Genomic DNA, 26,924 nt, shown 5'->3' with positions numbered 1-26,924 from the left:
GCTAACATGAACACAGAAAAGGAACACAACCTCCCTCTCTTCTTCTCTCTCTTGAGCTTTCTCCATCTCTTTGTCTACTCTCATCCTTCTTTCGATCTATCCCCCCTTCTTTTCTCCTCCTCGCTCTCTCACATAAACACACACACACACACACACACACACACACACATGCACACCACTTTTGTTATAGGGGCAAAAACATGCCTGCCTCATCATTTTATTTTGGTGTGCAAAGCCCTATTTCTGTAGTGAAATAAAGGACAGCCAAGCAGTTTAGAGAATGCTCTGCTTCTGGTAGCACAGCAACATTCAGTCACAACTGCTTTACTGGTGGATTCAGAAGAGATCTCTGTGGAAGAGAGGAGGTCTCTGGCAGCTGTGAGGACCACCCGGTCACTGAACTTCTTACCTTTGGGAATTGGAGATATTTGGATTTAACAAAGCTGAAATAACAGTGCGATGGGATCTGACGGAGGACTTGGCTGTGGCTCTGTTGGCTTTCTAATGGATTTACTTCTTGAGATGTTTGCGTTTTTAGCTTTGTCTTGCTTTTAGAAACCAGTGGACTTTACTACATTGTTTTGGGACGATGGACCTACTGTGTGTGTGGATATTGGCTTTGTTCTTTCCCATGTTAAGATATTTTGTGGATGTCTGAGACATTATGACAGAGTTCTACCTGGTACAGTACTATTTTGGCATTTGTATGTGCTTTTCTTCTCCTGTGTGCCTGATTGTAACAGTTTGATGCAGATAAGCATGTTGTCAGACAGAGTCAGACTTGATATACTCACCTCCTTACTCTTTCTTTCTCTCTTGTCTGCCTCTCTTGTCTGTTTCTCCTCTCCAGTCTGACAGCAATGCCAGTTACCTGCGAGCTGCCCGGGCAGGGAACCTTGAAAAGGTCCTTGATTACCTCAAGTCCGGGGTTGAGATTAACATTTGCAATCAGGTATGTTTTCTGAAACTCTTATTAAGAAACTAAAATGTTCTTGCAAGTGTCTGTCCTCCTTTGGGTTGAAGAAGAATACTAAGTTATTCTTTTCTACACACAAAAACATGCTATCACCATACTGCTACATCAGCTGGATTTCAAATTCAGGGCTCAAGGGCTCAACTGAGCAAGCAGGATCATCCTCCAAATGAAATATTTTATGATTTTTAACCTATCCTTTAAGCACAATTAAATATTATCTCATGGTTTATCTCCTACTGCATGAGCTACACAGACTCCACTAACTATGTTTCTTTCTTAGAATGGTCTGAACGCTCTCCATCTAGCCTCTAAGGAGGGGCATGTAGAGGTTGTTGCTGAGCTGCTGAAGCTTGAAGCCGCTGTGGATGCAGCCACAAAGGTAAGGCCAAGCCCGTCACCTATTGCAGCTCAGCTGATGTTACAATGGACTATATATGGATCCAGCACAAAACATGACTGCACTTTAAGATAAAACAGGATGCAGCTACAGTACTACTGCTGTAAGTGTGCAGCCTTCGTTTGGGGTTTTTATGGATCAATATTTAATGATACCTGTGGGGAATGCTCCTGGAAAAAGTGAAAGAATTAAGCAAGAAAAAAACAAAAGTCAAATGAAGCAAAAGGAGTTTAGTATAATTTCAACAGTATAATTGAATAAGAATTAATTTGAAATATATGTAATAAAGAACAAGGTGGGCAAAAGCATCAGAAGTGTTATAGTTTATGAACTGTACAATATGATATAATTTAGTATTATTCATAAGGGTGTCTCTTCCTTTGAAGCAGCTTTACTCTGATGCTAAAAGGAGTTGAGAGGGGAAGCCAATGAAAACATTATTCAGATTTGAGCCCAGAAGGCTTTCCCTCCCATTTAGTCGTCTGGTTCAGCCTCTCTGCCACAGGCCACATGCCTAGTGCTGACATAAACAGAGGACACAATGAAATATTCAAGATCAAGGAGAAAATCTCCCCAATTAAAGCCTCTCTCTATTGTGACCCTGAGGATACTGAGGGATTAGCTTGAGATCTTGGGAATCCACTGTCTGCACCCTAACGCCTATCAGTTTCTACTTTATGCAGCCAATGGAGACAATCAGGGAGGCAGTGCTACCATGGATACCTAGATTTAGTAACACAGAGTGTTTCATTTAGGCTGTGTTGGTGTTTAATGCTAAATGTAATTGTATATCCGCCCGTCTAATTTGTGCTAGTTGTGCTGCTCTTGTTGTGGGAGAATTAATTAATTAAACTAGAGGCCTTGTCTGCGGTTCATTAGCCCCTTAGCAGGTCTGTAACAAATGGTACTCTCTTGAAGCTTACAATGTTGAGACTGCCAGAGATATGCTGATTTAACTTTCTCTTTGTGGTCTTTTACTGGGTTGTACTTTTGAAGCTTTCGATGTTTAGTTTAGGCTGTAGTGGTGTCCATGGTGCAACCCAGTCTGCTAGAAATTATTTTTAATTTACAACTTATTTGTTTTGCCAAATACATTTAAGGGAAATGTAATTTTTGCCTGGATTATGTTCAGTGGCAATGTTTTTCCCATGGAAGGCAGTGCTATGGTTTTTGTACAGCACAGAAGTCATACAGAGGTGTTCATGGTCAGTCACTGTTGACTTTTTCACTGTTAAACCAGTTGGGGCTGAAAACTACTAGTTTTAAAATGAGAAAAAGCTTTGGGTGTGGAGTTAGAAAGAGGTGAGACCTCTGTAGCCCGATCTTCATCTCTGCTTGCGGCTACATTAGCTGCATAACACAACTGGATCTCTGACCAAACTGTTGGCGGTGTAGTTGCATTGTGGGTAATTTAGGCAGCAGTTTTTCACAGATGAAATTGTGTTCAACATGTAGAAGCATTTACATTTCTATGAAAATATTTCTTTTTCCAAAGAAAAGGGAACAAACCAATATTAAGTATCTATAATAGAACATAATCAGTGAGATAGCCTGTCAACCATAATAAATTAGCCGTGTTTCCATTAAGGGTTCAGATAATAAACTAATAGTTTAATTGGTCCTCCTTTTTTGTACTCCAAAAAAGCCTTTAGGCTCAGTAAAGCAAACATGCTCTTGTCTTCAGCTACATTATATACCAACCAGTCTTTTCTGTCTCTAGTAATCTGCTTGTGCTTCAGCAGACATGGCTATCTGATTTCCTTGCTACAGTATACAGTATATGTGACAGATGATCACTATTGTGCAACAGCCGCGAATAACAGGGCCCTGTATCACGCGGCCAGGAGAAAGGCTGGGGGTCGACTCTGCCTTCACAAGGACCTGTACCAGTTCATAAACCGCCTCCTGTAGATTTATTTATGGCTCAGCAGGAGCTCATTTATGTGTGGGACGTGGAGCATCGGAAGTGACACAATGTTGGCAGTGTAGGCAGGGGGATGCCAGAGCTGGAATGCCAGTGGTACAAAAGAGTGCTTGGCGTGAGGGGATTCACTGGTGCACATGGATACTGACATGGATATATACAGACACACACAAGCAATACGGTGGGACAGGTGGGGCCGAGCTTAACACACATTCCTGTGGTTGTTCCATGTAATCTAGAAAGGAAACACTGCTCTGCACATAGCCTCGCTGGCTGGCCAAACGGAAGTCGTTAAAGAGCTGGTCACAAATGGAGCCAATGTCAATGCACAGTCTCAGGTGGGATATGCTAACACACACACACACACACACACACACACACACACACACACACACACACACACAAACACACACACACACACACACACACACACACACACACACACACACACACAGTCAAAATAATAGTAAGGTCCTGTTGGTCTACATTTAGAGCCTGAAACAACCTAAATGTAATTACTACTATGTGTTTGGATGATACTGTATCATGAAGTCAGTGACACTGAGGGGAATCACTCAGTGGAAAGATCCTCACTGACAGAATCTGGCATTGAGCCAACTAGGCCTCTCCAGGAAAACTGATTTCCTTGCATTTTACATTTACAGTAAGTCTATCAGATCAAGGTGAGAAAGATGTCAAGCACCTTCTTTCTCCCTGGTCTTATCAAACGTATGTACCAGCAGCACAAAAGCCTTACAGACTTCCTGAACATTTTGTTTTGTCAATGAGATCTTTTTGTTTGGGTATCTATACCTCTCAAGATTGTCATTAACATTTATGTCATTTGATAGTGTAAGTGTCATAATTTAAAGCATATTTGGGACATTTGATGTAACATTCATTGTATTTTTATGATGTAGTTTATATGCAAAATAAAGAAAATAAGACTGCCATGCACCAATAATGAAAAACACACCCAAAACCACATCTAAACGAACTGACAACAAGGAAACATTTATCCATTTGTAGCATAAGTGGTTAAATCTAGTTAAATCTAGGCCTGTTTGTAAATGTACATGTGTGTTTTGGTCCATGTTGTGTGTAGAATGGCTTCACTCCTCTGTACATGGCTGCCCAGGAGAATCACCTGGAGGTGGTACGGTTCCTTCTGGAGCACAGCGCCAGCCAGAGTATGGCCACTGAGGTACTGTACATGTGTTTGTTTTATATATATATATATATATATATATATATATATATATATATATATATATATATATATATATATATACATATACATATATATATGCCAGTCCTGTGTCTACCTCTCTACAGTCATACCGTTACAGTATGTCTCCATGCATTTTCTCTGCCACGGTCTTGTATGGTCTTCACATCTCTTGTACTAACCACCTTCATCTCCTCTCCTCCTCTGTTTCCTCCCCCCTTCTTTTATCATCCCGACCTCACTCACTCTGCATCTGCCTGTGTCTCCGTCTCTTTCTTCGTCTCTCTGTCCTCTCTTTACTTTCCTGTCTCTGTGTCCTTTCTGTCTCACATTCTCACTCTGTTTACCTCTCTGTCTTTCCACCATCCTCCTCTCCCCCTTCTCCCTCCTTCCTCATCTCCTCACGAGGGACTAGGCAGAGCTTCATTGATTGGTAGTGTATGGTGGTGGAGGCAGAGTAACCTTGAGTGGGTCACAGATGAGGTCCGCTCCGCTCGCTGCCTCTCGTCCACTGCTGCTGCTGCTCTTACTGCTCTGATTTACGTTGCTCAGCCTGTGGAACCCATACACACACATACTTACCAGTCACCACACGTATACACACACAAGCATGTGCACATACAGAGATAAATAGCTGATGGGGCTAATGGAATGCCCAAGCCCGTCTGCAGTCCACTGGCTTACATCTATGGGCTACATGGTTGAACATGGGATGCCCTTCAGGACAGGCACATACACGCACCACATGGAATATGTTTACACATGTGCACACACAAGGATCTGCACAGCAATCTTGTGAACATGATATGTAAATGCAGGCACATATGGACGTACACAAACACACACACATTGAAGTATGCAGAAACGCACTGTTGTGGCAGGGAGCTTTCAGCTGAATTATGCATCATAAGAGTAATGTGTGTAGGAGATAGGCATGAGCCTTTTCCACCCCCTCATCTCAATATGTAACTTACATCAGTGTCCTATATGGTGGCGAGGCTTGAGAATATACAGAAAGTGTACAATTATCACTACATCTTTTTGACAAGTTATGATTTACCGTCCTAAATGCTCCAAGCAGGTCAGACAGTCTAAAGCTTGAACTCCCAAATTTTCTATTTTCAGCTCAGAGCTCCCAAAGGACCATGTGAAACTTAAACAAGAGATAAGATTGTGGAAACATAATTATAAAAATGTAACCTCCAGGTACACGCATAAGGTCATCTCTAGCTTGTTTCAGGAAATATTATCTAAAAAGCTAAAACAAAATGTTTGCAGTTTGCAGGAGTTTGATGGATTATGAAACATATTACCGTTGCCCTCATGTTTCCCATCAGTTTAGATTTTTAAGTGACATTTTGTTGACATTTATGCATAAACAAATCAAGTTTATCTAGTTCTCAAACTAAAGTACCATGTGGACACTATAAAGCAGATTTTTATTTTTCATTAATATCACCTGCATTCTACCTTCCTTTTTTAAACTTCTATAGGACTCAGGGGTCTTGCATTGCTTTCCTCTCTGCCTGCAGCACAATATTAATTCAGCTAAATGTAATAAGGGAGCACCATTTCTCCGTAGCCCTGCTCCTAACCTGCTCATATCATGCATCCAGTCACACCTAATATCTGAAATCAGCTTTGTCACCAGTAATGCATTAATGCGCCCCTCCAGACCTCAGTGACACCTCCTCTCTCCTCATACGCAGGATGGCTTCACTCCTCTTGCGGTGGCCCTCCAGCAGGGCCATGACCAGGTGGTCTCCCTGCTACTGGAGAACGATACAAAGGGCAAGGTACGCTTACCTGCCCTGCACATCGCTGCCCGCAAGGATGACACCAAGGCCGCGGCCCTGCTCCTGCAGAACGACCACAATGCAGACGTTGAGTCCAAGGTGAGTGACGACGCTGATGCAGCCAGACTCAGGTGCTGGATCTTCAGTTGGCTGCTTTGTGTTTTTTTTTTTTAACTCCTTGATTCTTTTATTGTTTAATTGTTTCTTTGATTATTGATACCTTTGGTTTTCTATATCAGAGTTCTCTTTTTGCTCCTTTTTCTCTTCTTATTTTTTCTTGGTTGAATTTGCTTTTGATGTTCTTTTTTGGCAGAAAGGGGAAAGAAGCAGACGTACATTTTTTTGTATATTTAATCACATTGGACATGACAGCAGTCACTGTATAGAGGATTTTAGTTTGAGAATATTTTTCTCAAATTTAAAATCATATCTATCTCGATCGTAACTAATAACAGAACTTTGTTGCCATATATTTCTTTGCACTGAGCTCCTTCTCCCCTCTCTCTGCTCCTCCACTTCATGTCAGTGGAGGCCCTTTTCTGTTTTTTGCTCACTAACTGCTCATTCTCTCCTCTCTTGGCTGACTTTAGATGATGGTGAATAGAACAACAGAGGTACACCTCTACTCTGTACATTACCTAGTCTCTCCATCGCAGCTCATGAAAACTCTGAAAAACCAACCAACCAAACACTTCAGTGCCCCTGACTTGATGCAATAGTGTTTCTGCAGCCCTTTGTCACTTTCCCATTGTAACTCAATCTCATCTTCCTCTCCATCCCTTCATTCATGTAGTGGATATCTCTAGTCATAGATAAAGTCAGAGTAATAGCATGTTTCACTAATACTGATTTAGTACATCCTGAGGCTGGAGGCTTGGGTGTCAAGGTTTTCCTTGATTCTAATGGTTTCATGGTGTCCAAAGCTTCGGCTGTTATTTTTGGAAAATTGATTGTGACTGTTGACAAAATGTTGACCTAATGTGTCCTATCAAGAGTCCTTCCATGAAACTGATTAACATGATAACCAGTGTTAGCATGAAAAATGGTTATCATTCATTGATTCATTGAAAAGCAGCGGTTTGTCCATAACCTGCATGGCAACCAAATCCCCATAAAGCTGTAAAGAAACCCAGCCTTCTAGCAACAGGCAGCTAGTCTAATTAGTTTCCTACTACTACAACTACTACTACTATTGGTTGTAGTACTTCTGATCCTCAACCCTTGCACCGAAAGCATTTTGCATGGGACCAAAGCAACAAGCTACCTCAACACTGCTTCTATGGTAACAAGGGCCCCTTCGTCACACCAAAGTCAGGTGACCACCTCTTGTGTGTGCCTGTTTTGGTTGGCATTGTTTCTGGCTTCGGCAGGCTGGCCAGTTATCTGGTATGATTCATCCCCAATTGGTTTTGTTGATCTGAGGCTCCTGCATCGTGGTAAACGGATTGGAAGATAGTCATTACAGATTTTTCTCCACAGATTGACTATATAAAGACAGATTTTGTGGTTAATTTTAATTTTTGGTTACCTCACTTTCCTAATATGATTTTAAGTATAAAAATATATTTTGAAATTATCCATATTCGTAGTGTTTTTGGTCGGGATTTTTGAGGCAACAGATATCCGCAGAGTGGATACACATGTCTGAGACACCTGCTCTCTGTTGGATTATTGGTTATTTGAAATTGGTTTTCCAATGATTAGATAGCTTAATGTGAGATTCATTCGCTCATTGGACAGATTGTTTCCAGTGTCCTTCTGTTGCTTTGACAGCTGTTGCTCACTAAGCCAGGGATTTTTGCTGGGAAATTACTTTCATTTAAGATGTTAACAAATGGACATTAGGTTCATTTGCAGGACAATTTTTACACACTCAAAGTATCAGGAGGTTGTAAATGAGATGGTATAGATTACCAGTAAATAACATCTGTCATAACTGGAGTTGTATATTACCACTCAGGCTTATATAGTTTAAATTTACTTTTCCCAGTGTGATGAGTTGTATATCAATATCATGAAAGCACATAGAAGCCCATATGATATACTGAATCTAAAACCCCTCTAGTTGTCAGCATACCATTGGCCCCATGTTTGATGCTTCGATAAAAGGACTTCCTCTGCCAGTGTGAGGAAAGCCAGGTGTTGGTGTAACCGTGTGTAGTAGACTGTGTCCTCGTCTGTATGTCAACCCTAGGCCTGTGTAAAGGCTGCTATAAAGCTCCAGGTATGTACTGTACATGTGTGGCGTATTGCATAGTTTGTAATGTAATGTGTGTGCTTGTCTGTTTGCATGTGTGTGTTGTACGCCTTTCTCTAATCCTCAGAGTGGTTTCACCCCCCTCCACATTGCGGCTCACTATGGCAACATTAACGTGGCCACGCTTCTGCTGAACAGAGGAGCTGCTGTGGACTTCATGGCTCGGGTGAGTTTATTCTGCCCTCTGCTGTTTGGGAGGGATATTACCCACATTCAATGTAAACAAGAGTGGAGGTGTAGATAGTACAGTATAATGCTAAATAATGCTAAGCACAATGATCCTACACAGCTGCAAAACAGTGGTTCGGTTTAGCCTGTCAAATACAGGGGGAGATTTAGAGACATTGCTCCTTAAGAGAGAAGGGATTTTTTAATTGGACAATTTAACAAAGAAATGTGTTCAAGGATGGATGTATTGAATCAACCTCAGATTGGTTTTGGAATTACTTCAGTATTATTCATAAATGTAATGACATGGAAGAGATTTGAGTATAATGAAAGAGGTTGAAAGAGTACAGAATTTGCTGCTTTGTATTAAAAAATGGAGATGATGTATCTATGGTAATCTACAAGTCACTTGATTGACTAATGAACTGTATATAACCATCAGACAGCACCCTGATGAAAGCAAGATTGTTAAAAATGTTTAGTGAATAAAGCATGGGGTACCCTAGAGGAGTTGTGCAACGTGTTTTTTAATTCGGATGGAAAACTGTAAGCACATGAATGAAAAGACTCACATCGGTCTGCAGCTCGCTGTTTGTGCATTCTTAAAGTTACACACTGTAAACAATGCCAACTAGCAAGAGGCATCATTAGTTATTTTAAGTGGGCAATGGCAAACAAATCCCCATATGTCCTTTAGATGAAGTACAAAGCAGTATAATTGTTAAACTAGCTGATATGCCTCTCAGTGTTCATAATAGGTGCATCACTTGACAAGGCTGCACTCTTACTTAAAGAAATGTTTTGACATAATAAAAAGAGTGGAATTACTATTTATTTTACTGTGATATTTACAATGTAATGCAAGAGTGGGTGCCATTGTGTGGTTTTGTTTCCACATTAGACATTAGCTAACCAACAGTGGCCTGTAATTATATCAGCTAGTGTGTGAAGGAGTGCTGGTGTTTGTGGTGCTGTTTGACACTGATTACAGGTTAGGTCTAAAGAGTCAATGGAGATAGACTAGATAAACAAGGGATTGGCCTTGATTATAAAAGACTATGCACCCATAATAAGGAGAGTGCAGGGTTTTATATTAGAACTAGAAATAAGAGCATGTATTTACAATCTACAAGATAATTCCAGTTCATCATTTAGTATAATTAACTAACAATTGCATATAATTTGACAGCTGAATCATGACACCAGTGTCCTCTTTGTTGTTTAGAATGACATCACACCGCTTCATGTGGCTTCAAAAAGGGGCAACAGCAACATGGTCAAGTTGTTGCTGGACAGAGGGTCCAAAATTGATGCAAAGACCAAGGTGAGACCCAATTCTCCTCCCAAAACTGTAAGCACATGAAGCTGATTGATATAGTTTGTTGGATGCCGATAGACCTAATTTTCCACCCTGGTTGCATTGGTTTCTGTAAAAAAAAAGAAAACAGCTAAAGTTTATCAGGCAGACCTTTCCATCTTCCACACACATATGCCTATTCCTCAGTATGCATAGGTGTCCTGATCACTAGTCTCATATGCCAGACCCTTCTCCACAGCGCTGCAAAGGAGGGTCTGGCGAGTCCACACAGCATTCCGGGATGGGAGAAAACATGCTCTGGTTTATTGGCATTTCTTTTAACCAATCACAATCGTCTTGGGCGGCGCTACGCGCCGTACAGAGCAACGGCGCCTCTGCTAAATAGCCTCGGGAAGGAACTTGTTTTGGTGGAACATGTGTACGTTCAAAGGATGTTTTAGTCGTGCAACAGAAAACGCAGATTGGACAGATAGTCTAGCTAGCTGCCTGGATTTACCCTGCAGAGATCTGAGAAAAGGTTAACCATAGTCCAAGTGTGAATTTCCCCATCATGGGATTAATAAAGGATTTTGAATCTTGAATCTTGAAAGTGTTAGAGGCTGAAGAGTTGCAAATGTCTGCATGGTCTCTCTCTTCAAGCAGACATGTTTACATACCAAGAGATTATTATGAAATCATGCCGGCTAAACACAAACATCTGTCCAGAGTTTAAAATTCCAACACAAAGAAAGCCCAAGGTAACGGGTATCTGCACTAAATGAGTGAAATCCGTCGGAATTTCCGTCGGCAACGGAGCAATCCCGGAAGTGGAACGTCGTGGATATAGGCTATCTGATCACTTAAATGTAAAGTTTGTGGTGGAAAAAACTCATACAGTAGGTCTGTTGTGTTTGTTTCTTCATCTGGATTTGACCTTTTTCATCTTTTCAGTGTCAGTAGCTCTACTTCGTTAGAGTTATAAAAAAAAAAAAGTAACAATTGTGGAACCAAACTTAATTTTAAATATGGAACCTTATGGACGTCTTAAAATGAAAAGTTTTTATAAACCATGTCAAATATGCAAAGTATGTTCTTTACTCATTTTGCTGAGAACTATATGCAGTTTTAAACAAATTGTAGAAAAGACAGGTGTGAGGATTCTTTTTGTGTCTCCTGGCATTTATCAACACCTTTGCTGTCTTTCTTCTTTTTTAGGATGGTCTGACACCTCTTCACTGTGGGGCAAGAAGCGGTCACGAGCAGGTGGTAGAAATCCTACTAGACCGAGGAGCTCCTTTCCTGTCCAAGACCAAGGTAGCTACTGGGACGATCAATTCAGGAGACGCTGCTTAGCTCAGAATAGGAAAGGTCACAGTTCACTTGAAATAGGGTAGACATTGTTTATAACATTGTAATACATACATTGTTTTATTAACTAGCTATCCTAAGCACATAGAGCTATTTGAAATATGTTAACTAATCAGATAGCAGGTCTGCTGTTGTTGCTGTAGTGTTGTCGCATTGTCTCCATAACGTGTGTGCGACCTCTCCAGAAAACAGCCTGTCTCCGCTGCGTAGCCCTTCAGTTTGACCGCGCTGGACGATCAGTGTAACAAAATAGACATTGTTGTAATGTCCTCGTTATAACAATGCTTCCGTAACCTTCTCAGCAACTTCCTTCACAGTCTTTCTGTGCAGCGCATGGCCACGCCCTAACTTACCGTGTCCATCTGTCCATCTGTCTATGTGTCCGTCTGCGTGTGTGTTTGTCTCTCTTTGTCTCGCTCTCTGTCTGCCTTTCTCTTTCTCTCCCCCTCTCTCTGGCTTTCCCTCTCTCCCCCTCACTGTAGAACGGGCTATCACCGCTTCACATGGCCACCCAGGGGGACCACCTGAACTGCGTCCAGCTCCTGCTCCAGCACGATGTGCCGGTGGACGACGTCACCAACGACTACCTGACGGCGTTGCACGTTGCTGCCCACTGTGGTCACTACAAGGTGGCCAAGCTCATCGTGGACAAGAAGGCTAACCCCAACGCCAAGGCTCTGGTAGGGATAAAGGGGTGGACAGGGAGGGATGGGGCGGGGGGCTGAAAGTGAAAAGTATTGGACAAAAATTGGACAAAAGCATGAATATATCATATACTATATAACTTTATTTACCCAGAGAGGAGGTCCAGGAGTGTCCTTACCAGACAGCAGCAGCAAAAAAACATCGATCACAAATTAAATACATCAAATATAAAGAGAATAATAAAGGGTCAAAGAGTTAATCAGAATGATACTATTTAAAGGGAGATACTACAAGATACATACTGTACAGACTAGTCTAATAGTGATATTGTTAGTTGCTAATTGCCAAAAGACACTAGTTTTGTGTCAATGTTTAATGTTTCTGTTACATTCAATGTGTCCTACAAAATGTTTTTTTACAAAATGCCTTTCAAAAAGAAGGGCCCCTTCATAAAGACTAGAGGAATAATGAATGAAATTTATAGAAGAAATCTGCAAAGAAAATGCTATTTTACAATTGCATTGTGCAGTTTTGTGTTATGGAGGAACTTGTTTCATATAGGTGGTGCAAAGTGAGCCAGCCAATAGGCTGTTGCTGCACTGATGAGTTGGGGAATGAGATACTAAGGGGTACAACGTTCTCCAGAAATTGACAAAAAAATTGATACATAAAGCAGAAGAGAAGAAAAACAGAGAACTGGGAATGATGAATTCTGAAGTGTAGATTTGAAACTGACGCTGATGGATAAAACAGTATTTTTCTAAAAATCAGGATTTAAGAAGAAATTGCGAGATAAAAGGTTTCTTGTCACCTTTGTGGTTTGCCACTGACATTTTCTGTACCACCTCTTTACTTCCTGGCAGATCATTTGCTTCCTCTTATCAGCCAAATAATAGTAGTCACAGATCGATGTCTAACGACTGTGGAGTTCTCTTACTCTCTTACGTTGATGATACTACAGTGTGGGCTTTACACTGAGTTTTTATTTTCTTTCTTTCTGTGTGCAGAATGGTTTCACTCCGCTTCACATTGCCTGCAAGAAGAACAGAGTCAAAGTAATGGAGCTGTTGCTAAAACATGGAGCGTCTATCCAGGCTGTCACTGAGGTACTGAGCACTCTTTTCTGCTTGACTGTACCTTTTAACACTGACACCAGAAGTGGTTTCATTAAACTGCACTGACTTTTAACTATTCTGAGCTCTACCATATTATACATTGTGATTTGCTTTAATAGTGCTTGTCTTTGTTTGGACTTGTTTGTCTGCAGTCTGGCCTGACGCCTATCCATGTGGCAGCCTTCATGGGCCATGAGAACATAGTCCATGCACTGACACACCACGGAGCATCACCCAATACGACCAATGTAGTGAGTGAATAATTTATAATGCACTGGTACATCAAATACATCAAATGTCTGTTCAGTGTTTAAATCCCACATCACTGTAAATGAAAAGCTCCCATTGACTACCGTGTCTGTGTGCCTTCCAGCGAGGAGAGACATCTCTCCACATGGCAGCCAGAGCAGGCCAGGCAGACGTAGTCCGATACCTGCTCAAGAACGGAGCCAAGGTGGAGACCAAGTCCAAGGTTAGAACACTGACCCCCATCATCAATCACTGCGCCTGGGAGAAGAAGAAAAAAAGGCCAAAAGTCACTTTTCCTTCCTTCTCCCCAGGATGACCAGACAGCGTTGCACATCTCCAGTCGTCTGGGGAAAGTCGACATTGTCCAACAGCTGCTGCAGTGCGGCGCCTCTGCCAACGCTGCTACCACCTCAGGCTACACCCCCCTTCACCTGGCTGCTCGCGAAGGACACCAAGATGTTGCTGCCATGCTGCTGGAGAACGGAGCCTCACTCTCCTCCTCGACTAAGGTAGGTCTGATGGAGGATCTTATTTCAGTGCATGAATTCATGGAGTTGAATGTCTATACTTCTTCCACAAACACATATCTGAAGAACCAAGCATCACAGAACAGGCCATCTTCATTATTTCAGTACCATGTATCTCCACTAGTGGGCACCAGTTTCTAATAGTAACTTTATGTGATGTGATGTGATGCCGTCTGTTAAAACTGGTGAGAAGCCTGGCTGCTGAGTTCTGAACCAGCTGGAGGCGGGAGAGTGATTTGTAGTTGATGTCAGTTAAAAGAGAGTTGCAATAGTCAAGGGGAGTCGAGGGGAGAATACGAGGGCATGGACTACTTTTTCAAGGTCGGGCTGTGACAGTTTGTTTTTGAATTTTGGAGATGGCTCTGATATGGAGGAAGCAGGACTGAACAACTTTATTGATATGTGGGATATCAAGAAAGTAATAATAGCCTCCATGGTGCTTTCCTTATCATGTTTATTAGTCAGAGTTTGTTGTTGCTGAATATAGTCTGTCGTCACAACAAAATAATTCATAGTCCCAAGTTATAAGAATGATAACCTGTGCCTATAACCAGCCTACAAGGCTCAAGCACGTTAAGTTTTGTCACATAGAGGAGTCACGTGTTCACATTGTTAGCCCAGTAATTTAAGACAATACTTTTTACCTCAGGAGGGTCGATCATAGATGGATGATGTACATTTTATGTGGTGGGGGTTTCACATATGACTAATTGCACAGATCAAGGTCAAAAAGAGATTTAGAATAGACTTTATGGAATTGGTTGGTGCATGTGTGTGATTGTGTTTAATCCTGGGGGCTGTTTTTGAAGGTGGCCTCTGTCAGTGAAACAGATTAATGAAGGGTAAACCCCATGGTGCCAGTTTTTTTTTTTTTTTTTTTTTTTTTTTTTTTTTTCTCTCTCTCTCTCTCTCTCTCTCTCTCACACACACACACACACACACACACACACACACACACACACACACACACACACACACGCAGCATCTTTGGGGACCTCACCTGACTCAGCTGTTCAACGAAATGATGTCAAACGAATCTGGGAACAGAGGAATTGTGAGATGGCCCATTTGACCCATATGTGACGTTTATGACACAAATGTATCATTAAAGTGCCTTTAAAAGATTTAAAACTAACCTCTCTATCCAGGAACCTGTCTTCTCTAAAATGACATTTTACTGTATAACTGTATGAATACTAACCAATCACACAAATGAGGTCATGTGTTTCAGAGCGTGGAATGGGAATCTGTTAGAGTCCCACATTTCTCAGGAAAATGTGACCTAATGTCTTTAAATATCTTCACATACACACAGGAAGGAAGCCAAGATTAACATGATCACATAATACAACAGCCATTTATAGATATGGAATACATGAGGAAATAAGGTCCATTGGCTTAGTTTCTCAGGGTATCACATACATTGTTGTTATAACTAAATTAGTCAAGGAGAAACTATTCTTTTAAAGGTCATCATCTGTTTTAATTAGGTGAATGTATTAGTTAAAAATCAATTTGAACTTAAAAACTTCACAATGTTGAACTTCTTTTACAACAGATATGTTAGTTTGACAATGCATGTGAATGATAAGGTCATGTGTCAAATGTCTCCAAAGAGTGTTTATCACATGGAAAAACAATATAAACTTGAATTACAAAAAAAAAAAGATGTCTCCAAAGAAAAAAACCTTGATGTAAAAACATTGTAGCTAATTTTGGGATGAAACAGTCTATTTTGAATGAACTAAATGGGCCTTGAATGGGTTGAAAAACACCACATTTTGAGTAAAACCTAAATATTTGTTACAGTAAGTTCCTGTTTCAGTTGTTCTGCTACAGACACGTTACGTGTACAAGTTGTTTATTACTTAAGTTTTTAAGTAGAAATGGATACTGAACGTAATCATTCAGATGAGTTATGTGAGAAACTATGTTATTATGAAGAAACGCTTGACCCCAGGCCAGCGAGGACTGACCTAAAACAACGCAAACATTCACTTCCTGTTTAAATACCCATCTCTATTCCTCTTTCTATTCTCTCCATCTTTCATTTTGTTGATTTTATTTTGTGTTCAGCAGAAAGGGTTCAGTCCCCTGCACGTGGCAGCAAAGTACGGCAAGATGGAGGTGGCCAGTCTCCTCCTACAGAAGAGAGCTGAGCCTGACGCTGCTGGAAAGGTGAGATGAGTAAAAAAAAGAGCAGAGGATCCTTGCACAACACACTCAATCCTAATCTTGACAACAACATTTTAGGGTGTTTACAGATGTGTTGCTGCTGGAAAACATGAGCTGTCTAAAGAGGGAGGGCCTGGCACAGGAATGACTCCACATATTGTGCAGGAGATGACTCCTACACAAAGCAAAGAAAAATGAAGGCAACAGGGTTATAAACTCAAAATGTCTACATAGTTGTTACAAACAAACCACAACAAGGTGTGTTGAGATCAGAGCCATTGTTTTCAGATAATGCTTCAAAACTCCTGCGAAATATAAATAGGAAGCGCACGAAAAACAGCCAGTAGGATTATTAGCAGCTGTATGTAGAATACAACCTTATATAACAAAGTACAAAACATCAAGAAAGCATACATGTGTAGCTGTTGAGTTATTCTAAAGCTTTGTAAGATCATTTGTGAATTAGTCAACTTTTCTGGTGAGATCTGGCCAACAAATGTCCAAATTCAGGAAGTCATTCAGATACTGTGAGCATTTATCATTCATCAAGAGACTGGTTGGATCCAACCTGTCTCTTAGAGAGTAAACAGTTGTATTGTATTTTCCAAGCTGCAGTGTGACACAGGGGTGGTGGTGGGGGAGGTTGCATGAAGGAGCGGCAGGTTTAGGACTGTTCCCAGGATAACACAGCCAACAGATGCTAGTCCTGTTACAAAAACCTTCTGGATAGATTTGCTTTTATTCCCCTGATGATGCACTCATTCCACCTCCACATGTACCCTTGTACAAAAGCATTTGTATACACCCACACACACACACACACACACACACACACACACACACACATTATTGACACACTTACTTAAGCACAGGCCTACAGGCACTGATTATTGTGTTAGCTAGTTGTGTGTGTCTGTGCCACCATCTGAGAGCATTTAACATAATGGCAGTCAGGTATGGTAATGAGGCTTCCACGCTGCTGGGTGGTGTCATGCTAAAATCAGTCCCATTGTAATACTAAAGTACTAAAATAGACTAAACACAAAGCAAAATCAGACCTTTATTGCAGTCTAATTACACACATTTTATTGAGAGATTAGAAGAAAGACCAAAAATACAATTCTTACACCTCTCCAGGACAGTTGTTACAACACATCACAACAACTCATGAGAGTATCAGGATATATTCTGCTCACTTTTTCTGAGTAAATTCAAGTGTTAGTTAGATACGTGGAACATTTCAGTGACTCAGTGAGCATCGTGGGATAGATGTTGTTTACTGTGTGCATGGAATACTTTGGGTGTAGCTCAGAGTGCACACACACAAGCATTGTATTTTAATGTCCTAAAATATGTCTGGCAGGGATCTTTCAACCAAAACAACAACATGTTGCTACTTCTGCTGCTGCTAGCACTCTAATACTGCTACTCATCCTGCTACTGCTAAAATGTGAATAATTTATTGTTGCCTCATCGCTTGTCTAATGAAAATAATCAATCTCCAATTTTGGTGCTTTCAAAAATTTGCTGATAAATTGAAGGATTAAAGGGGAACCACCGATTTTCCACATCAAAGTCTGTTTACAGGTCTTGAGGAGTACTACTTTATGTGTGAAAAAAGTCTGATAAATTTCCTCAAGCAGTCGGTTAGATCTGAAGACTACAAGTTTGAAAATTAAAAGAATGTGGGTGTGTGTAGTTAGAGCATACCATACCTCTTTAGCCCGCTCCTCATCTCTCCTTAAAAGCTAGCAGCTCAGGGCTACATTAGCCGCTACTACTAGCACAGCAAACTGGAATAGCTGACCGAACTGTCAGCGGTTAAGTTGCGTTGTGGGTAATGTAGGTGCCAAATTGACAAGGAAGAAGAATGTGTGGAATAAAAAAGATGATATCTCTGGTTCTGCTGCATTGATTCTCACCCTTTTTTGTCCACCGGGGGTCCGACAGTGTAGAAGAAGTGCAATGCGAAATCAGTAGCTCTGTACTGTAGAGTACTCTTTTAAGTGTTCCTTTATGGGTTGAAAAAGAAAATTTGAAGCTAAATAAACCATTTAAAAACAATTGGAGCAAAGTTGACATTTTGGAGATACATTTCATAGGCCAGTGAAGACATGCTCCCCCTAGCTTCTTCTTCCAGATTTCAGCATGAAGTTATTGCTCTAAACTGTCTCCTGCACTAACTATCTTCCATCAGTTTGATGTCCATGTCCTATCATGTCTTTACATTCAGTTGGTTGTGTGTGTTCAGTGATCTTCTAACCTGGTGTTGTGTTGTGTTGCGTGCGTGCGTGTGTGTGTGTGTGCGTGCGTGCGTGCGTGTGTGCGTGTGTGTGTGTGTGTGCTCTAGAGTGGGCTAACTCCACTGCATGTAGCCGCTCACTACGATAATCAGAGAGTAGCACTGCTGCTGCTGGATCAGGGAGCTTCCCCACACTCTGCCGCCAAGGTATCCACACAAACATGCATAAACACAAATACTACAATTAATTTTCCTGGCATGTGCCATCTCAGACCATTAACAATGTGCTGTATGTAATGTATGAGGATCTAAATCTCACCCATTTTCTCTCATTCCATCTTGTCTAGTCTTTGACGTTGTGAGTGAATATGTGGCTTTTTCACAGCTCTGCAAGTCTGTCTTTATAATCACTCGACTTGCCAGAATTTAGCTCATACAGTCAGCATATTGGGCTCGGTGGTTTACTGGATGTTATATTTTCATATTTCTCATAAAACAAAACTTAAGAGTACATGTGAATGGACTGGTGATGTGTTATACATGTTGTAAATTACTTCAGAGTATGTCACTATTTCAAACCACCCACTCTTGTGAGGTCGTTTTAAGAGCTGTAAATTCTGTGTTCCCAAAAAAAAAAGCTATTTAATTACTGCTCTTGTTGAAATGTCTGACAGACACAAACATGCATGGTCGGTGACATGGTCAAGTTGTGGTTGGTATCCTGCTAGGCTTTGATAGTCTGTCAAAACCACAAAACAAGAATGAGCAGAATGGCAGAACTACCAGCCAAAATATGGCAGGAAATGCCTGTTTTTGGCTGCACTGTCAACTGACATTCATGATATTGAATGTCTCCTTCAAGAGGAGACAAAAGCTTTTAAAGCTTATTTATCCTTGCTCTATGTCTTCCCTGTTCTGTCCTTCCCTTCTCACTGGCTCGGTCTCCTGCTAGCTCTCTCTCTCACTTAATCTGTATCTGTCTCTATTTATTCCTTCCTCCCTCACACTCTCTTTCCTCCCTGCCTCCCTGCCTCCCTTTCTCTGTTTCTCCCCTATAAATTGTGTTTAATATGGCTGGGTGCTAAAGTGGGTGTGCTTGGTCTAATTTAAGGACTTTTGGAAAGGGATCAATCTCTGTTCACTAGAGAAGCTGTCTTGAAGCATTTGCACACACAAATGCGAGATGACAGAGTTGTGGCAGAAAACATGGTGCATGCGTCATACATATGTAGTAAAGACGGGAGGATGTGAAATTGTGATTTAGACACATTAAATAAGTCTTGCTATAAACAGTCTAAAAATGAAGACAGTTTAAGAATAATGTATGACTTCAGTTTGAAGTTTCTGAGCTCAATTTTACAAAACACAGTGACAGTCGTGATTCTAGAAATATGTGTGACTTTTCCCTTTTCCCTCACTTCCCTCGTCCTTTTACTCACTCTCATTTAAACTTAAATCACCCGTCCCCGCTGTGGACCTCGAGGCTGCCCAGAGAGTTGGATAAAGCCCACCTACAGCTCACACTACCACCAGTCGGGTCCCTAACAGGGGAAATGTATTTACGCCATTGTTAGTTTAATGCTGTCTCGCAGGTCCTCTCCATGGTGACCAAAGTGAGGAATGTCAGAATAGTGACTGTTTTCCTTTTTCAGCTGCTCCCCTATCTGTGCATATTGTGTCTGTGTCTGAGGGGAACCTTTTGTCTGAGGTCTCATTTACAAGCTCTTCAAGGAGTGGCAAAAAATTTTTTATAGCACTTCAGCCCTTTTTTAAGTGCAAAATGTTCAATTTGGTCATGTTTTTAGTTACATCTCTGCATCATGACTGTTCTGTATTGATGCCACTTTATCACTCTGTATTACTTCTGTGGTTGCAGTAATGTTGAAATACTCTTACTGAACTGCTGAAACTTCTGACTTTTTTATAGAAACTTATCATTTTGTTTCGTGTAGGGCTGGGCGATATGGCTGAAAACTGTATCACGATATAAGTGTTTCATATCGGTCGATATTGATAATTATTGATATTTTTTATGACCTATTTAAAATAAGGACCAGGAGAAAAATATATTAAATTTAAACATTTTTATTTTAAACTTAACCTTCCTCTGATTATAATCCCCTCAGTTATAAAAGCAGAAATGTCAACACAACCATGGAAATCACTCAAATAATTAAAATGTAAACATAAGTCTAAAATCACAGTGAAGAAAGAATAAGTAAGAACTGCTTAATAAGGTGTAATAAAATGGTGCAAAGTGTTAAATATAAACGTAGAGAAACCTGAAACCTGAGAAGAACAATTTTCTGCAGGTTTAGTGCTAGGTTGGTAACCTGGCTTCTGGACAGTGCTCAGCACCTCTGCCTCCGTTATTTCTTTGTAGCGTTTAGTAAGGCGCTGATGCAGAGTACCTCTCCATGGCGGTCTGCTGCTTGTGCGGTGTAGCAGCTGCAGATGTTGTTGGACGTTGCTGGCGAATACGGTTGCTCCAAAGTGTGAGCGCGGCTAAGGTGGTAAAACAAGTTTGCGGTAGTGTTGGTGGGGACGACGGTCAGACTTATAAAATCCCCAAAACTGCCATACTGACTTTTCCTGTTTTATGAACAATTTCCTCGCTCGCTGCGGCACTCACTTTCCACTTATCGCTCTACGCCGCCAGTTCTGTTATTGTAGAATCCAACACGAGACGGGTATGTGGCGCAACCAAACTTGATACTGTTACATGATTGGCTGTTAGAGTGTCACTCCCTACGTTGCTAGGTTACCAGAGAGTGAGTGCCTTTGTTCATGCAACCAAACTTGCTTCGCAACTTCTGGTTTCTTCCGAAGAAGAAAAACAAGTTATCGAACGTTTTATCGAACGCATTTTCTATTGATATTGATTACGTGTCTATCGCGATACATATCGTTATTGTTTTATCGCCCAGCCCTAGTTTCGTGTCAGTCTTGATTCAGGATTAGGTCCTTTCAGTACAGACAAAATAGTTTTATGCCCTGTTATTATATCAGATTTGTTGTATGTAATAAAAAATAAAAAAGACTAACCATAGTGGCCATCCTACATCCTTGTCTATACTTCAGTCTAAAATGTATGAAGTGAATTCCATTTTGATTCAAAATGGAATAAAATACATTATAGAAGATTGGATTAAGATTACCTATATAAATCGTCCTTGTTTTACTCAACACTGAGCAAAAGAAGCCAATTCTGAGTAAAATGAAATAGATACACCAATGTAGAAGAAGAGCTCAATCCAACCTCCTAACCCCTGCATCACTTTTACCTGCCTCAGAATGGCTATACGCCACTCCACATCGCTGCCAAAAAGAACCAAATGGACATTGGGACCACACTGCTGGAGTACGGCGCCGACACCAATGCAGTGACCCGGCAAGGCATCAGCCCCATTCACCTGGCAGCGCAGGAGGGCAGCGTGGACCTGGTGTCACTGCTGCTGACCAAGAACGCTAATGTCAACATGTGCAATAAGGTGAAATCAGTGACGGAGCTACAGTATGTTTGGTTACTAAAAGAGTTCATTCATTCACACAAATGTGCACTGTCAACCACTAGTTTCCAGCATCCTGTTCCCTCAGTTTCAGTCTTATTATGTGCTCCCACCTTATTAAATGTATTTGTGTTCACACGTGTTTGGGTGTGTCCTTTCCTTACAGAGCGGACTTACACCACTCCACTTAGCAGCTCAGGAGGACAAGGTCAATGTTGCAGAAGTCCTTCTTAACCATGGGGCTGATGTCAACCCACAAACAAAGGTAAAGCTTTCTCATATAGCATACAGATAAGGGTCTTTAAATCTCTTTTTGCAGTTAAGGTTTGATGCATAACCATTCATTTACATGCATCATTGACGTAACTGTATATGCTTGTCTTTTCCTGTATAGTTTCACTGTATTCATGGCAGCAGAAAAATACACTCACACTCTCTCGGGCACACATACACACACATTCGTCTGCAAGCATCTCAGGTGCTACATAAATAAAGGATTGATACCTGAGTGGAAGGTGTTCATGTCTTTATGGATGAACCACACACTGCAGCAAACACACGCACATGCACATGAGCACGTACATACTCTAATATTCAGTCACACTCTGTTAGTTACATTCACTTACATACAACACACACAGGCCCCATAACAGGCTGCTCACGTTCACTGAGACACATTGTAGTAGCTGAAGGTTGGACTAACACAAGGTTATGTAGTGTGTGTGTGTGTGTGTGTGTGTGTGTGTGTGTGTGTATATGTGTGTGTATGTGTGCGTGTGTGCGTGTGTGTGTGTGTGTGTGTGTGTGCTGACAGGACAGTTGTTTACAGCATATAGGTTATTCTCTCACTGATCTCCTGCATTACCATTATGCACTGTACTCATAAGTCAACGAGGACATGAAATAGAATGCTGTTTCAAAGTTATATTTACAATCAGAGATAGCATGCTAAGAAGCCAAGGCAAATTAATTGTTTCCATGTTAACCACGAGATTTCAGTCAGCATACGTAACTATATATTTTTCTCCTCTTTTCATCTCCTCACGCTTTTATGTCTGTGTCTTTCCTTCTTGCAGATGGGTTACACTCCACTGCACGTGGCTTGTCACTATGGGAACGCAAAGATGGTAAACTTTCTGCTGCAGAACCATGCTAGAGTCAATGGCAAAACCAAGGTAAAAAAGCCCATGTTCACCCACACTAAATACACAGGTACAGTCTTGTATTACTGTTTTTGTATAGATTTTCCTTTATATCCAACTTTATACATACAATTTTAAAGAGCCCCTATTTTGCTCCATTTCAGCATCACATTTGTACTCTTGAGGTCTCCTAGAAAAGGTGTACATGCTTTGATGTTCAAAAAACATATTATATTTCTAAGCCAGTGGACAGGCAGTGCATGCTCAGGCAGCACCTATGGGCAGCACATTTGAAAAACGGGGCTGGCTATCTCAATCAATGATATCTTTGATTAAGGAATTTCAAACAGGAATGTGGGCAAGCCGTTTTTAAGCAGAAAAAGTGCTGTCTGTGCGAGAGAAAGCTCCATTTGGAGTGAAATGTGTTTTTTTGTACTTTATGCATCTATAACATACACAAAAAAACTAATATCACACTAAAAGACCAAAAGAGCACAATAGGGCCTCTTTAATATTTCCTCTCTTTCTGTCTCTGTCTAGAACGGGTACACTCCTCTACACCAAGCAGCTCAGCAGGGCCACACCCACATCATCAACCTGCTGCTTCAGCACGGGGCCTCGGCCAACGAGCTCACCATGGTCAGTGCACAAACACACTCACACACACACTCCAACAGAGCTGAAGCGTGATGAAATACTGAATGCTCTTTTGTGTTTTCTGTGCGCCTCCTGTGAATAACTTCCTGTTGCTCTGTCGCTTGTCAGAATGGGAACACTGCCCTATCCATCGCCCGTCGTCTTGGATACATCTCTGTGGTGGACACTCTGAGGCCCATGACAGATGAAAACCTGACCACCGTGGTGAGACACTGTGTTCCTGTCAATAGCATCTCATATAAGATAAAATAAACCTGTATTAATCCTCAGATGGGATGGTTAAATGCGCACAATCTCTATTACATCAGCAATACATTTCAAGCTAATTTAAGTCCTGAAAGTCATGAATATTTTCTATAATTTAGAAATAGGTTGAATACAAGAGCCCGGCCAAAACAAGAAATGTATGTGACATTGAGAAAATTAGAATGCTTATCATTGAAAAGTTGTATTTCATCTTTTGGGGTTTTTTTAGTACCCATAGAATATGAGATAGTATCAAATTCTTTTAAAATTGAGAATTCAGCATGTTTAGGTTTGCATGTTTTAGCATGTTAACACATCTCATTCTTTGTATATATTAACTCATTCAAACATAGTAAAGTTGTTTAATTGATTTCCTATTTTTCGGGCAGCAATTTTTATTTATTTTTTTATAAATTCTATTAACTGTAAAAACAATCAACTTGAAACTAGCTTGAGAAAAATTATTTCAATCTCACTGACCACTAAAAAGCATCACAATCAGGAGCTACAGTACACGGTGATTGATTAAAAACTTGGACAATGTGAGATAAATGGTAAAGTTTTGGTTGACGTTGCATTACGAGGGCTGCTGTTTGCTTTAAACTTGAGATATGCTTTAGATAATAGTCTGAAGTATTTGTCGCTATTGGACTAAAACATGTAAAATCACACAAGTGTTCCTTATTGAGCAGCTGTGTTAAACTGAATTGTGTGACCAACTCCTCTCCCAAATTAAAACGTGGCATCAGCCAGCAGCATACTGTAAGTGGAGTCAGTGTGTGAATCCTGCAAAACAGCCAGCAAGTCAGTGAGTCACATTGTGAAGTTGTCCTGATTAAGAGACACAGAGAGAGAGAGAGAGAGAGAGAGAGAGGGCTTAGATTGGAGCTTAAGGTTTCTCCTCAAATAGCTCAGGTCACTAACAGCGATCTGATCCACACACGTGTCTGGGAGAAAGAGGGGGAAGGAGAAGGAAGAGAAAGTGGGAAAGAAAGAGAGGTGGTAAGGTGATGGGAGAGGTGACAGGAGTGAGGGGGCGGACAGAGAGGACACTGAGGATTCTGCGCAATCAGCAGCAAAGTGCATCAGTCATAACTGTCTCTATGTATAGTGAAGTAACTTAAAGATCAAGGTTATTTCCCTACACTTTGTCTGATTGATCTATTGTTCACTGCGTAGAGGCCTCTGCTGTTGTTTAATGTCTCAATTGAACCTAAATCTGCCGCCTGTCGGACCTTTGCTGGTCAGTTATGTGGGGTAAAATGGCCTTCAAACATACAGTATCATTACTTCTTACTGTGACAGGGGCCACGGCTAAGATTCAGTTTAATGTCCATATTAGGAAACACGCGTGAAGGTCTCACTTTAGTTGGAATGTAAATGCTGAACTTGTCATTAACTGACTACAGTTGTCTCTAAAATATTTAGAGTTTCAGGTGATATAACACTTTCAAAATGGTTATGAGTACTGACAGTGAACCCAAATGATCAAAAAATCTACTACAGCATTGTAATTCATATTTTCCATTTGGACCTGGTTTAAAGTTCCAGGGATATGTCCAGAGTATAGATTGGATTTAGTAAAATAATTTTGTTTTGGCAAAACTGAATTGTTAATTTTTTTTTTCTTCACATTTACAGAGTGCCTCAGAAAAACACAAAATCAATGTCCCAGAGACCATGAATGAGTTCCTCGACATGTCCGACGATGAAGGTATGTGACGAATGCTCAAATTTTTGCCTCATTCTTCTCATTTCCAGCCATTGAGTACTAAAATTAAATTAATTTATACTTGCAAACCGTTGCTGTGACTTGATTTTGATTAAAAAAATTACACTGCATGATTCCCATACACTTGCGACTGTGTGCTATGCGATGTCACTTTCATTAACATGTGCATGTTTCACTGTATGTGTGTCCAAATCATACAGTCCGGGCCAATGTGCCAGAAATTCTCAATGAGGAGTCTTTCTCAGATGTTGATGAAGGTATTTGTCACCAGTTTGCCTCCACCGTTCTGTTGTTTGTTTCCCTTTAGTATAGCGTACTTCAACAGAACTCACCTGTCTTGTTGAATAGCTAACCATCAAGCCCTTGCTGTACTACTTTTTAGCTTTGCTGTTCAGCATTTTCAATAGAGAGTCTCCAAGCGAAATAAGAATGAACTCAATCAACAGCCAGAGCACACACTTTCCACTAATGTAGTACATTCCACTAATGTACTAATTCCACCATAATCAGATAGAGAATAAATCAGTTTTGTGTCTAAAATCCATCAGCAAACATACACTGTTATATTATTATACCTTTTTAGTCTTAAATCTGGGTGGTTGTCTGGCAGGTTTGAGTGCCCTGTTGTTATTCACCAAGTGACACTGCTGATGTTATTTTCACTGCAACTCCAAAACACATTTGTTATTTTTAACTACTTGCACACCATACAGTAAGTCTCATACTGCCTGATTAATTGTGAAGTGTCATCCTGACTTCAACGCTGCAATCTCTTTGAAGGAGTTGCTGTGAGAAAATGAAAACAAGATCAATGTGACTCACTTTATAATTCAGATGACAGACTATGAAAAGGCCTGCATACATTTAATGAAATAATTGTGTCTGTACTTACTGTATTTAAACCTCAATAAATGACATACCATTGACAATATCATAGCAGGATAGCTGCTGTAACCCCCACAGGGCCAAAGAGCATTGCCAGGTTTATGGAACAAGTCACATTGTTTCAGGCTGCCCATTTTGTTTTGGAACCACAGAGTCAACAGGCCTGTAAAATTGATGAGCTTGTTCATGGGCTGTTGCTTAGGGACAGTCGGGGGTGTGGAGTTTCTATGTCAGGTGATACAGCTAGACTCAACAAGTTACATACACACACATATCAGGTGATAGAGGCTGAGCTTGCACAGTAGCTATATGATGAAGATCCTCATTGGTATAGCTATGATTCAGTGTGTTATAACTACCATGCAGGAATTGTAAATAAAGAGTATCCA

At 40.8% G+C, this 26,924-nt stretch overlaps 1 protein-coding gene across 1 annotated transcript in view; it reads left to right on the top strand.

Annotated features, from left to right (window-relative positions):
• Window positions 1–26,924, top strand: part of LOC120548254 (ankyrin-3-like) — a 100,142-nt gene that overhangs the window by 33,225 nt on the left and 39,993 nt on the right. The window contains 23 exon segments of the mRNA XM_039784373.1: window positions 851–952; window positions 1,257–1,355; window positions 3,537–3,635; window positions 4,403–4,501; window positions 6,235–6,420; window positions 6,912–6,935; window positions 8,646–8,744; window positions 9,972–10,070; window positions 11,259–11,357; window positions 11,894–12,091; window positions 13,064–13,162; window positions 13,324–13,422; window positions 13,545–13,643; window positions 13,732–13,929; window positions 16,027–16,125; window positions 18,473–18,571; window positions 21,658–21,855; window positions 22,040–22,138; window positions 22,950–23,048; window positions 23,556–23,654; window positions 23,781–23,876; window positions 25,560–25,632; window positions 25,851–25,907. Of these exon segments, the coding sequence (XP_039640307.1) occupies window positions 851–952; window positions 1,257–1,355; window positions 3,537–3,635; window positions 4,403–4,501; window positions 6,235–6,420; window positions 6,912–6,935; window positions 8,646–8,744; window positions 9,972–10,070; window positions 11,259–11,357; window positions 11,894–12,091; window positions 13,064–13,162; window positions 13,324–13,422; window positions 13,545–13,643; window positions 13,732–13,929; window positions 16,027–16,125; window positions 18,473–18,571; window positions 21,658–21,855; window positions 22,040–22,138; window positions 22,950–23,048; window positions 23,556–23,654; window positions 23,781–23,876; window positions 25,560–25,632; window positions 25,851–25,907 (2,518 nt within the window).

The sequence above is a fragment of the Perca fluviatilis genome, chromosome 19 (assembly GCF_010015445.1).
Source record: "Perca fluviatilis chromosome 19, GENO_Pfluv_1.0, whole genome shotgun sequence".
Classification (NCBI taxonomy): Eukaryota; Metazoa; Chordata; class Actinopteri; order Perciformes; family Percidae; genus Perca; species Perca fluviatilis.
Note: the sequence above shows the minus strand (reverse complement) of the source record. Positions and strands in the feature narration are given on the sequence as shown.